Source organism: Lepidothrix coronata, unplaced genomic scaffold (assembly GCF_001604755.1).
Source record: "Lepidothrix coronata isolate B3197 unplaced genomic scaffold, Lepidothrix_coronata-1.0 Scaffold147, whole genome shotgun sequence".
NCBI classification, from domain to species: domain Eukaryota; kingdom Metazoa; phylum Chordata; class Aves; order Passeriformes; family Pipridae; genus Lepidothrix; species Lepidothrix coronata.
In genome coordinates this window covers 647,669-660,535 of record NW_016690327.1, presented here as the reverse complement: position 1 = coordinate 660,535, position 12,867 = coordinate 647,669, and the positions used below count along the sequence as shown (strand labels likewise).

Sequence of the window (12,867 nt, the reverse complement as noted above, 5' to 3'; positions counted from 1 at the left end):
CAGATCTCACCCATTTTTGGATACTTTGAGCTTCCAGCACCCAAACCTTGCCCAAGCACAGCCAGGAGGCCAAGGCTCTGCCCTCATCCATCACCCCGTGCCTCCCCCAGCCAGGGGGCTCTTTCTTTCTTTATTTTCCAGGCAGTGATTTATCAGGGGGCTCCCATGGAAACTGCAGCAGTGACAAATGACAGCAGCTCAGCAGAGCCAAAGGATGGGAGATGAATTAGCCCCAAATCAGCCACGTTCTGTGGCCCTTGTTTAGTCACTCACCACATCCCCAGGGCCTGGAGACAGCGCCGTGTCCGTGGGAAGGGACTGATGAGTCACATCCTGAGGAATAAAGGCCTAAAAATAAACAGTGGAAGCAGAGAAGTTGTGCTCTGCTCTCCTCTGGCTGCAGGCTGGGGGCAGCCACTCCTGCCCCACTGTTGGCTTTGGGGGGACTTAGTTTATTCCTTGTCCTCCACAGTCCTGTTAATGGGGATATTTTGAGAGGCGTTTGCTGTGGGGCTCGTGGGGAGCGAGTGGAAGAAGGAAGGCTGGGAATCCTGGGATGCTCCAGCTCCCTGCTCCCCCAGCCAGGTCCTGGGGAATCCCAGCACTGCAGCTGAGCAGAGGCACAGCAGGGTGTGTGTGCAGAGCTCTGGGGTGGCCCCTCCTCTAACCCCTCTCCCTGTTTTTGCAGACCCCAGCCTCACCACGTGTGCGGACCCCGGCGTGCCTCTCTTTGGGATGCAGAACAATTCCCAGGGATACCAGGTACTGCCAGGGCAGTGGGATCCCCAAAACCTGCCGTGCTCAGCCCGTGCCTGAGCCCTGGCACAGATCTGTGAGTCCTCCTGGGATGGTGTGATCCCAGTGTCAGACCCCGGGCTGTGTTTGTGCAGGATTAACCAGCAGTGCATTGTACATGATATTAATTGCAGTGCTAATTAGTAGTTATTGGTGTAATTACTCCTCACATTTCCATTAATTTTCAGTCCAAATTCCACAGGTGTTTCCCTTTATCTCAGCTCCCATGCAGCAGGAAATCTGTGGAATGGAGGGAGAGAACCCAAAGGGATGCCCTGAGGTGCTCCCTCTCCTGCTGTCCCTGTGGGTGCCCATTCCCTGTTGGGAGAGTTGATTCCATGTGGTTACCCCGTGCCAAGTGGATCCTGCAGTTTTGCTGCTAATTAGTTATCTTAATCCTGGGGGTTAATGAACTAATTTTAGGTTTTAATTAATACTGAGACACTACAAGTCTGACTTTTGTCTGAGCTGGCAGTCGGGAGCTGGCACTGGAGTGGAGCTGCCTCTGGAGCTGCTGTGGGGGCTGTGGGGGCTGGGGCAGAGTGTGACAGGGAAATGCTCCTTAAAGGGGCTCCAGGAGAGCTGGAGAGGGACTTGGGACAAGGGCCTGGAGTGACAGGATGAGGGAGGAATGGCGAACATGGAAAATTCTAGAAGCGCCTTTTTGTCCCGGCGTGGCACTGGGGGAGTTCAGTGTTTCCCTGCCCTTGGAACAGGTGGGAAGCATCATCTTTTTCAAGTGCCAGAAGGGGTACCTGCTGCAGGGCTCCACCACCAGGACCTGCCTCCCCAACCTGACGTGGAGCGGCGTCCAGCCCGACTGTGTCCGTAAGTCCTGGGAATGGCACAGGGAGCCAGAGCCTGGAGCCAGGCTGGGGTTGGTACTGGCTCAGGAGAGCTGGGAATTCAGGAGGGAGCTGTGAGAAAACACATTCTTGGAGGAAATATATTAGATTTTAGGAAGGTTGGGAGATGAGGAAGAAATTCTCCCCTGGGAGGGTGGGGAGGCCCTGGCACAGGTTGCCCAGAGAAGCTGTGGCTGCCCCATCCCTGGAAGTGTCCAAGGCCAGCTTGGAGCAACCTGGGCTAGTGGAAGGTGTCCCTGTGGGGGTGGAACTGGATGATTTTTGAGCTCCCTTCCAACCCAAACCCCTCTGTGACTCTCCAACACTCTGTGATAAAAGGGAGCTCACTCCATCCCTTCTCTCCTGACGTTGCACCAGCAGCCACTTGTGATTTCAGATGAGATTTTCATTGCCTGTCCCTTCCTCAGAGACCCAGTTGTCAGGTGAAATGTTGTTTTGTGCTCCTGAAAGCCCATTTGGTGGCAGAGCTGTGAGCTGGCCCTGGGGAGCAGGTTAACATTTAGCCAGGAGGGCTCTCCAGCAGAGCAGAGCTTCTCCTCCTCCTCTTTGGGAACGTGCTGCTCTTCCCTTTAAGCTGTCCATCATCTCCCTGCTACAGCAGGAGGAGTTTATTTTAATGTGTTTAAGTGGTGATACCCATCCTGGCCTCTGGGTCATGAGTATTAAAAAGCTTTTTCCTCTCCCTCATGAGGTGGTTTACTGGGGAGATATTTTTCCACTAACAAGCCCTGTGGATGCTTGTTCTGTGAACAGAACAACTGGGACACCCAGCTTTAAATGCTCTGACATGTGGCATCAGGGGAGAGAGGGTGGTTGCTCTGGAAGGAGCTAATGAGTGCTGGGGCTCCCAAACCATGTGAGTTCAGGTCACTCTTCCAGCTCTCTGGGGTTTATATTTCCTCCTCTGTGAAGGGAGGGTGATGCTGGTGCCTCCTGAGGGCTGCTAAGGGTTTGTTTTCAATTAGGAGCAGCTGGAGAGCTGGAGAAAGGACAAAGCTGGCAAAAACTGGGGGCTGGAACTAGATGATCTTTAAGGTCCCTGCCAACCAAACCATTCTGTGAGCCTGTGAATCTTCAGTGAGGGGGAGAGGGAGCTTCCCTGCTTTGGGATTTACTTGTTTGGAGTCGTAACATCTCAGGGAAGGGGGTGACACGTTTCCAGCAGCAGCTGCTGGAGCAGTGTTGGCACGTGCTCTGGGGACAGGGAGCTGGACAAGCTCTCATTCAGCCTCTGTGGCCAAATCCTGAGAGTTATTGAGCAGTTACAGGGATTTCTGACCACTGCACACCTCGCTGGGTGATGCTGTGGGCAGCTGGGAGCACGTGATTAGTAGGTCCCATGAACAGAGGTGGTATAAAAGCCCTCACTGGAATCACTGGCTTAATTTACCAGCTCTTGGTGTCCTGCAAAGGCAGTTTCCAGTCTGCAGATACACCTGGGACTCAGTTCTGCGCTCAGAGCTCCAAGGAAGGTGCTTTAACATCCTTTGGTTTTGGCTTTTTCCCTTAAAAGTGGGGGATGCCCACTTTTCGGGCAGAGCCCGATTTTCAGTTCATGGAGCTGAGTGAAGGGTCCTCTGAGAGCTTTATCCAGCAAGAGCAATCCCAGCCATGGGAATCTTCTCATTAATTCACCTGGCTGGGAAGAATCCAGGCATGGCATTTCTCAGGGAGCAGGGAAAGCTGTTGGGTAAAAGCTCTTCCAGGAGGTTTCTGTCCCTGCTGACACCCTGGTGTCCCTCTCTGTGTCCCATGGGTGGTGTCCCTCATCCCTGTTTCCCTTGTCCCTTCCAGCTCACCACTGTAAGCAGCCGGAGACACCTTCCCATGCCAACGTGGGAGCTCTGGATTTGCCATCCCTGGGCTACACCTTGATCTACTCCTGCCAGAGCGGGTTCTACCTCACCGGAGGCTCCGAGCACAGGACCTGCAAAGCCGACGGCAGCTGGACAGGGAAACCCCCCATCTGCCTGGGTAGGGGGTGACACTGGGTCTGTGTGTGCCCAGGGGACACTGCAGCCCTCAGACCCCCACCAAAGCCCTGTGTTTGTCTCCTGGTGGTGGAGCCCACGGGCCTTTGATGTCCCACAAAGGCAGTTTTCGGTCTGTGGATAAGACCCGGGGACTCAGTTTTGGGGTCAGGGTTCAGAGGTGTCCAGAGCATCATTTGGGTTTGGCATTTTTTGCCCTCGGAAGGGGAGGAAAATCAGAGCCTGGTTTTCAGTTGGTGGGAGCTGGAGCCAAGGGAAGGGTCTCTCCAGCCAGAGGATCCCCCGGAGCCACCTGAGGGGCTTCGCACGGCTGGTTTGGGTCTGGAAGCACCTTCTTTGTCCTTCACCTCACCCAGCTTTTACCTGCCACAGAGGAACAGTCATGGTCTAACCTTGACACAGAGCTGTTTGGCTCTCCTGGAGGGTGGGAGCTCACCCTGGATCTTCCCTCTTTTCCAGCTGACGTCCGTCCCAGCGGGAGGCCGGTGGGCACCGCGCGGGACCCGCCGCTCGCCAAGCTCTCAGGTACACAGTGGGATCCTTCCCGTGGGACACAGCAGTGACCTTGGCACACCCATCCCTGCCCAGCCCTTCTCAAACCCAGATCCTTGCTGGGAGCAGCCCATGTGCCCCACCCTGTCCGTGCTTCCCTGGAGAAGTCGTGCATCGACACCCGCTGCCCTCCCCGGGGCATTCCAGAGATTCCAGGGTTGGACACTCAACCCTTTTTTTTTTTTTAAATAGGTTGTGTTAGCTTTTCCTAATAAATTATTTTGGGGGTGGGATTCTTTTTAAAGCTTTCACGCTGTTTTTTTGTCAGAACGACCAAATTAAGGTCACGGGGTCGTTTGTTCCCCTCTCCTCGGCTTCGTCCTCAGCGGTGATGGCACAGGGAGAGGGTGGGATCTGAGACATTTAATTATGTGCCTGTGAATTGAAAGAAAGAAGGAACTTCTCCTCTGTTTTGATTCCTGAAAAAAACCCTGGAAATCCACGGCAATGCTGCTGTTTTGGTGCATCCCCAACCGCTGTGTTTTCCAGTGCCTGCGGACGTGTTCGCGAGGAACTCCCTGTGGAAAGGCTCCTACGAGTACCTGGGCAAGAAGCAGCCTGCCATGCTGTCTGTCACCAGCTTCGACCCTGCCACCAGTAAAGTCAATGCCACCCTGATAGACCACAGTGGTGTGGAGCTCCAGGTGTCTGGTGAGGACACGAGGTGGCCTCTCGTGGGGATTGACGCTGGTCCCGGGGTTGGTTGGTCCCCCCCTGAGGTGACGAGGGGGGTTTCTCGGCCCTCTCGGGCAGAAAGTCAGTGACTTCCACTTCTTTTGCAGGCATTTACAAGAAGGAAGACGTGCACCTGCTCCTCCAGGTTTACCAGATCATGGGGCCGGTGGAGATCTTCGTCAACAAGTTCAAGAACGATAAATGGGCTCTGGATGGACACGTAAGTGCGGGGGCACCTCGGGCACGAGATCCACCCACACAATTCCTCCTGCTGCTGTCACAGCCTGGCTTTTCTCTCCCTGGAGCTGAGGGATAACTCCCTGAGCTGGTGGCAGCATGAGGCTGCTCCAGTGACCAGTCCTTGAGGGGGACACGGGGCGCTTTTCCAGCCCGGGATGTAACACGGCGTGACAGCTCCTCGTGCTCCCTCGCAGCTGTGCGTGGCTTTACTGCCCCGTGGCTTGAAATCTCTGCGTCTCCCAGACAGCACTTGAGGAGAAGACAACATGATTAATTCCATTTTAACGTTTTATGTCTGCTAAACATCAAGCAAAAAGAGCTAATGGAGCCAAGTCCTCACCCCCCTGTGAGCTTCCCGTGCCCTTCAGAGATCCACTGGAGCTTGGCAGAAATGTGCATCTGCTTGACCCGTGGCCAGTGGTGGCCCAGAGCCTTTGTTCCCCCTCTGGGATCAGCAGTGTCTTGTGGAGTTTATTGCAAACAGGATTTTTTTGTTGTTGTTTTCCCTCCTCCGAGCCGTGAGGGCCTTGAGCTGTCGGGCACTGAGAGGCCTCCCGGAGCACCGCGGTTTTCCGGGGAATTAAATCAAATTAACTCCGTGCCTGAGCTTGCAAAGGGCTGTGCTGTGAGATGGGTGTGAAAGCCCGGGGAGGTGCTGGGCAGACGTGCTGATCTCCCCTCTCCTGTCACCTCAGGTCTCATCGGAGTCTTCGAGCGGCACCTTCGTGTACCAGGGCTTCGTGAGGGGCAAAGGCTTCGGGCAGTTTGGCCTCCAGAGACTCGGTAAAATTCCTCAGATTGGTGCTTTTTCCCCTGGATTCTGAAAGCTCTGCCCTGGTGGTGGTGGAGGGTTTCAAACAGGGGGTGTTTCTCCTGTCCTTGATTTTCAGCCCTTCTGCTAAACCCACCCTGGGAGGGAGACTGTGGGAGGCAAAACAGCACAACGACGAAATTTGTAATGTAAAGCCTGTAAACAGGCTGCTGTTTAAAGACAGAAAGGGGTTTTGGAGCCACAAAAAGCACCTGGACAAAAAAAAACAAAAACAAAAACATAGTTTTTCTCCACATTGCCAAATTCTGACAGGCCCAAGCCCCGTTTCTGCCACAGAAAGTGTCTCTGTCGCCCTTTCAGAAATCCCAGAGGCTCCTGATGGCTTAAAACAGGCAAAGTTTAAGCCCCTAAATATCTCTTAAATTGTGGTTTGAGCTTTTAATCTCTTTCTTGGGATTTTTGGGATATTCTCACCTTTATGGAGAATTAAGTTGCTCGTTATTGCATTTCAAAGTCTCCCCTTAAAGCCCAGCTTTATGCGTCCAGGTTGGAACATTTTGGCAAGATAAATCTATTTACATCTCCCTTTAATTGCAGTCCTAAATAAATGATGCTGTCTAAGCTGGGCTGGATCTCCAGGCCATCCTTCATCTGCAGCTCAGCAGCTTTCCATTGCCTTTTTTCCAGCACCACTTCCAGTTGCTGGAAGCCCCAGCAAAGCCCATTTTCTTGCAGTGCTGGTTTGAAATGTGTTCTTTTCTGCTGCGTTTCAGACCTTAGCATGATGGAAACGGATCCTGAATCCATAGGACACCACTTTGCATCCAACAGCAGCTCCGTGGCAGCCGCCATCCTCGTGCCTTTCATCGCCCTGATTATTGCAGGGTTTGTGCTTTATCTCTACAAACACAGGTGGGTTTGGGGGGGCAGGAAACAAATTCGGGGGGGCCTCTGAGAAACGTTGAGCTGGAACTTAAAATCCCACCCCCTTAGACCTCTTTTAATTCAGAAGGTGAAAAGGAAACGAAGCAAAGCCCCGTGGAGGGGTGAAGGTTTGGAAGGAGAGAGCAGTGAGAGGGTTTCTGACCATTAATAAGATTTGTGGCCACTTTAAGGAGGATGAAGCGAAGTAAATTCCACGCTCCAGCGTTCAAGCTGGCCTTGCATGTGTTGTAAATTAGTATTTTCTCCTGATCAGGGTGTTGCTGTGGGAGCTCTGCAGAGGGAGGGTGCCCAGGGTTGCAGCAGCACCCAGGAGCTGCTGTGCTGCAAATCCACAGTCAGATTTGTCTGCCTCATCCCCAGGGGTTTACCTTCCTCAAAAGCAGCTCTGTCTTTCTTTTTCTTTCTCTTTTTTTCTCTTTCTTTTTCTTTCTTTTTCTTTCTTTTTCTTTCTTTTTCTTTCTTTCTTTTTCTTTCCTTCTTTCTTCTCTCTTTCTCTCTCCCTTTCTCCCTTTCTCCCTTTCTTTCCTTTCTCTTTCTCTCTTTCTCTCTTTCTCTTTCTCTTTCTCTTTCTCTTTCTCTTTCTCTTTCTCTTTCTCTTTCTCTTTCTCTTTTTCTCCCTCTCTTTCTCTTTCTCTTTCCCTTTCCCTTTCCCTTTCTCTTTTTCTCTCTTACCCTTTCTTTCTTCTCTTTTTCTCTCTCCCTTTCTCTCTTTCTTTCCTTCCTTCCATCCTGTCTCCCCTCTCTCCCAAGGCCAGGTTGGATGGGGCTCTGAGCAACCTGGTCTAGTGGAAGGTGTCCCTGCCCATGGCAGGGGGTGGAACTGCAGGAATGGCCTGGAGCTGTGTCTGGAAGGTTTAGGTTGGATTTTAGAAAAAGGTTCTTCCCCCAGAGGGTGGTTGGGCACTGCCCAGGCTCCCCAGGGCAGTGGGCACAGCCCCAAGGCTGCCAGAGCTCCAGGAGGGTTTGGCTGATCCTCTGGGGCACAGGGGGGGACTCCTGGGGCTGGGCCTGTGCAGGGCTGAGGGTTGGACTGGATGCTCCTTGTGGGTCCCTTCCCTCTCAGGACTCTCTGTGACTGTGTGACCTCTGTGGGTTTGCTCTCCCCTGCTGCAGGAGAAGACCAAAAGTCCCGTTCAATGGCTATGCTGGCCACGAGAACACCAACGTGAGGGCCACCTTCGAGAACCCCATGTACGACCGGAACCTGCAGCCCACGGACATCATGGCCAGCGAGGCCGAGTTCACAGTGAGCACGGTGTGCACGGCAGTATAGCACCCACCCCCCTGGTGAGTGAGCTGGGGCACTGCTGGGCTCCCCTCTGGCACCCCAAAACCTGGGTGGCATCGTGGCCTGCTTGGCTTGGAAGGGATCATAAGGGTCGTGTCACTCCATCACCCTTCCACCCGCCGCTAGCCCAGGTTGCTCCAAGCTGGCCTGGGACACTCCCAGGGATGGGGCAGCCACAGCTTCTCTGGGCAGTCCATTCCAGCCCCTCCCCACCCTCACAGAGAGGATTTTCTTCCCAGTATCCCACCTAACCCTGCCCTCTGGCAGTTTTGAAGCCGTGGGTCAGAGGAGCCCCCTGAGCTGTTCAGATGTCCCAAAAGACCTTGTGGTTCTTCCTGGGCCAGGAGTTGGACTCAGTCCTTGTGGGACTGAGCTCAGGATATTCTGATTCTAAGAGATCATCTCAACACAGGGCCAAACCCAGAATCCCAGACTATGCCAGGTTGGAAGGGACCCACAAGGATCACTGAGTCCAGCTCCTGGCCCTGCATGGGACCATCTCTGGGTCTCATGTGCTGGCTGCTGGTTGGGAACCTCTTGGAGAGCAGTGGCCAAGCAAATGCCTGTAAAGCTGTGGTGAGAACAGTCCAAAGGGGAAGGAAGAGTCGGGTCTGTAAGAGGGAGCGTTCCCTGGGTGAATCCTGACGGGATTTTGCTCAGGGATCAGGGATTTCAAAGTTTAACTGCAGAGAGACATCACTTCATGTCATAATCAAAAGCACCCTGTGGCCTGTAGAGCCCTTCCAGACTGGAATGTTCTCAGTTTAGGATAAGGAAACCATTGCAGGCTCTCCCAGCATTTCTGTGTGTTAATAACAGGCTGTTTGCTTTTCCTTTCCCCCCATCCCAGATCGCTCCGGGGTCGGCGTCTGGTGGATGATTGTGTTTCACCTCACTAGTCTCCATCCATCCCCTGCCCATCTCCCTCCTCCCAACCTTTTGCTGAGGCTGTGGAGAAGCTGCTGCACCTCGTTGGACTTTGTGTGACCTCCTGAGGGACCGCTGGGTTTGTCCTCTGTCGTCCTTCCCCGCCCGGGTCCGCCCGCTCTCCATCCTGGATCACGAAGCCAACCAAAGGTCTGCTCCTGCTCAGCTCCCCCCTCCCACCCTGCCAGGGGGGCTCAGCCCAACTTCCCTGGGCAAGGGGAGCACCTGGGAAGGCTTTTCCAACCTGCTCCTGGTGGTGTGTTCCCAGAGGGAGCCGTGGGATGTGTGGGGGCCCCACCAGCTGCCCCCCAACTTTGGGAAGAGCTCGGGCAACAAAGGGGTTGTGCACAAGGTGCTGACTGGATTTATGGACAACACCAGGATAGGAAAGGATGAGCTCTAGTTCTGTCTGTGTTTGGACTTGTGGGATATTTGTTTGTTGTTTTTTCTACCCCCCCAGGGCTCTGGCAGAGGAAGGGTTTTCAAATGGGACCCTCCCGATGGGAAAAGCGAAACTTTGGAAGCTTTTTCCCCTCTTCCTCGTTTCTTTTTCCTTTGGGCATTCTTGCTGGGGATTTTTCTGCCCTGTGTTCATTCCTGCAGCTCTCAGGGCTGGGGAGGAAACACTCCCTCTCTCCCTGGCTGCTGATCTGAGCTGTGTCCAAAACCCCCTGACCAGGAAACCGCTGACAGACACCGAGGGACAAAAACCTCTTTAAAAAGATAACAAATCCTGATTTCCCCCCCAAAAAGCCTTTGCCCTTTTCATATTGATCCTCCAAAATGGCAACTCCAAATAAGAGTTTTAATTTCTCTCCAGAGCTGCTCCCTTTATTTCCCAGGGGCACAGAGGTTGCCTTGGCTTTCAGGGGAGCAGATAAGGCAGCTTGACATTTCTCCTGCCTTAGAAGACAACGAGGCTTTGGTGAGTTTGGCCTCCTCTGATGAGGAGCAGAGCTGCTCTTGTTGATCCAGGCTTTGAGGCTGTTTGCTCTGAAGGCCCATTTTTGGAGCCAGGGGAGGCAGCAGTGACATTTCCCAGGTGAGAAGTGAAATCCTGTGTCACCGAGGCAGCTTCCTCCTGCAGGAGACTGCAAGGGAAATCAGCATTAAACCTCGAGGGTGGTGTTTACATCCATGCTCTCACATCCAAGCACTAGTTTTTTTCCCCTCCCTGATGTCAGCTGAGGTTCTGCCTAATGAAAACCACAGGGTAGGTTTGTTTTTTATTTTTCCCTGGTTTGTTTATTCTTTTACTCTGTGTGTGTGTGCGTGCGTGTGTGTGTGTGTGTATATGTATATAAATATATATTATTTTTTTTACTTAGAGTAAAGCAGCATTCTCCAGCCTCGTGGCTGGACAGCCAGCCTGCCAAAAAAAAAATGCCACCTCCGCTGCCCAAAGCAGGAAAAGGTGCTGGGATTTCTCCCTGAGGGGTGGGAGAAGGAGCCAGAGCCCTGATCCCACGTGGGCAGGGGTGGGAGAAGGAGTCAGAGCCTTGATCCCACGTGGGCAGGGGTGGGAGAAGGAGTCAGAGCCCTGATCCCACGTGGGCAGGGGTCAGGGAGGTGCTGCCCACGTGGGGCTGGGCACACAGGGAGCCCAGGGCAGGCTGAGCCGTGTCCTGCAGCAGGGAGTGCTCCCAGAAACCCAGGGAGAGGCTTCCAGGCCTGAATTCCATGGGCAGCCAGGCTGGGCTGTCCCTCTGGGGGCTCCCCCAGCTCGCAGGACAAGGATCCCAGAAGGGTCAGGGACAGAGGGGACCCAGCTGGGCTGGGGGGACACTCAGGTGTGGGGCCAAGGTTTGTCCCCCCTCAGTTCTGAGCGACCCCAGGGAGGGCAGAGCTGGGAGATTCCCGTGGATCCCAGGCTTGCTCCTGCAGGGAAACAGCTGCTTCCTGCCTCCAGCTGGGCTCTCCTGGCCCACCCTTGACCCCCAGGTCCCTTCCAACCTAAATTATCCCGGGATTCGTGCCCCTGGCCAAACCCACCCCTGCTCTGTCCCTGCTGCTCCAGCACCCGCCGTGTCCCAGCTCCTCTCCCAGCGCCCAAAATCCCAACCCCTCTGTGGCAGCAGAGCTTGGAGCTCTCCAGGTTCCTGTCACTGAGCTCCACAAAAGCCTCTCCAGGCTGGGAAGGTGCCAAAGGCCCCGAGGGTGCTCCGTGTGGAGAGCAGGGATGGCCACACATAACGCACACGTTGGCTCTCCAGACCTTCCTGACTCCCTCTCATCCCATGGAATAACCAGGAGAAACTCGTGTCAAGGTGTGTAAAAATAACCCCAAATTATTTAAACACCCATGCAGGGGGAGAGGGGAAGCTCTGCCTAAACAAGATTTGCTGCTTTTGACCCATTTAAGTACCTTTTTCTGCTGTTGCCCAAGTAGCAAAGGAAGTGGAAGGGGGTTTATCCCGATTTTTTTGCAAGCTGGCTGGGACCTGATGCGTGACATTTCTCCATCCTTGTGCCCAGAGGACTTGCATTACGTTAAAAAAAAAAAAAAAAAAGAAATGAAAAAGGTAAAAAAATAAACAAAAAAGAAAAAAAGAAGAAAAAAAAGGAAAAAAAAAACAAAAGGAAGAAAAACTAACAAAAAAGAAAAAAATCCCTCTTTTGTACAGAGATATATTTTTATGAATCAGAAGTTTGTACAGTTAAAAAAACCCAATGTAAATGTTTTTTTCATTATTGTAGTAAACAGTAGTGGAAGATCAGCTTTTTTTTGTAAATGTAATAAAATGTATAAATCTGGTTTACATAAAAGTGTACATATGTAATCTATACATACACCTGGCTTGTCTGCAGTATATACAGTTTAATTTATCTGTCTCTGTATATGAGGCTTTTCCTTGTGTTCAGGCATCCTTTGCTGAATTTGAAAGCTATTTTAAATTTTTGACTTCAAAATAAAATATAAATTTTTGCATTGCTTTTCTTACATTTCCTGCTGCCTTTTTCGTGGAGCTGCCAAAGGCTTTTTTTTCCCCCAGGATCCTCTGGATTCTCACACAAACACACACACGTGAGGTTCCTGATGTTCCAGCTGCTTGGAAGCACATCCCAAGGAGGAAAATATGGAAGATTCAGGCAAGACCAACCCTCTTCCCCATCACCACTGGGAAGTCCGGGGGAATTCAGCCTGGATGTGGTCCCTGCTCTGTGGAGGCAGCAGCTCATCCAGAGGGAATGAGACCAATCCAACATCTGCCCTCCCTCTCCCTGCCCTCCCTCCCTTCCCAGCTCTCTGCACTGATGGGATGTGATGTTGTTCCAGCTGGGATGTGATGTTGTTCCAGCTGGGATGTGACGTTATTCCAGCTGTGCTCCCCCCCCTCCAGCCAGGAATGGATGCTCAGGCTGTTGGCAGCTCCTGCCCCCCTGTCAGGGCAGATCAGCAGAGCCCCTTTTGAAATCAGGAGCTCAGAGGTCCTCCAAGAAACAAAGGAAAAACCCTGAAATGGGGATTTTGTTCTCAGCGTCGCCGTGAATTAAAAATCAAAGAGCCCAACTGCCCTGAGTGGGGGATGTCCCTCTTAATCCGGGTCTGGGGCTGAATTCTCGTGGAAAATTAAATTGGCAGGGAATTTTCTGGTTGGAAAAGGACATCACAAATGTGCCTCCCATCAGGAATGGTGAGGGGACCTGAGCTGGCTGATTTTTTTTGGTGTTAAAAAAAACCCCTCAGTGGGGTTTGGGCCGTGGTTTTGCTCTGGGCTGAATTAAAACCTCAGCACAGGGGTCTCCCATGGGTGGTCCTGTGACACTGGCTCGCCTGTAACACCTAAGGAGGTGTTATTAGTTAATTAATTAATA

General features: G+C 52.7%; 2 protein-coding genes across 2 annotated transcripts in view; one reads left to right on the top strand and one right to left on the bottom strand.

Moving 5' to 3' along the window:
- The window catches only part of CSMD2 (CUB and Sushi multiple domains 2), a 257,406-nt gene extending 245,845 nt beyond the window's left edge, over window positions 1-11,561 (top strand). The window contains exons 59-68 of the mRNA XM_017828252.1: window positions 689-762; window positions 1,512-1,623; window positions 3,456-3,635; window positions 4,112-4,177; window positions 4,694-4,855; window positions 4,987-5,099; window positions 5,815-5,902; window positions 6,665-6,803; window positions 7,950-8,123; window positions 8,975-11,561. Coding sequence (XP_017683741.1) covers window positions 689-762; window positions 1,512-1,623; window positions 3,456-3,635; window positions 4,112-4,177; window positions 4,694-4,855; window positions 4,987-5,099; window positions 5,815-5,902; window positions 6,665-6,803; window positions 7,950-8,109 — 1,094 coding nt within the window. The 3' untranslated portion in view covers window positions 8,110-8,123; window positions 8,975-11,561. The remainder of the gene's footprint in view (window positions 1-688; window positions 763-1,511; window positions 1,624-3,455; window positions 3,636-4,111; window positions 4,178-4,693; window positions 4,856-4,986; window positions 5,100-5,814; window positions 5,903-6,664; window positions 6,804-7,949; window positions 8,124-8,974) is intronic.
- Window positions 8,781-12,867, bottom strand: part of COL9A2 (collagen type IX alpha 2 chain) — a 37,182-nt gene continuing 33,095 nt past the window's right edge. The window contains exon 28 of the mRNA XM_017828251.1: window positions 8,781-8,807. Coding sequence (XP_017683740.1) covers window positions 8,781-8,807 — 27 coding nt within the window. The remainder of the gene's footprint in view (window positions 8,808-12,867) is intronic.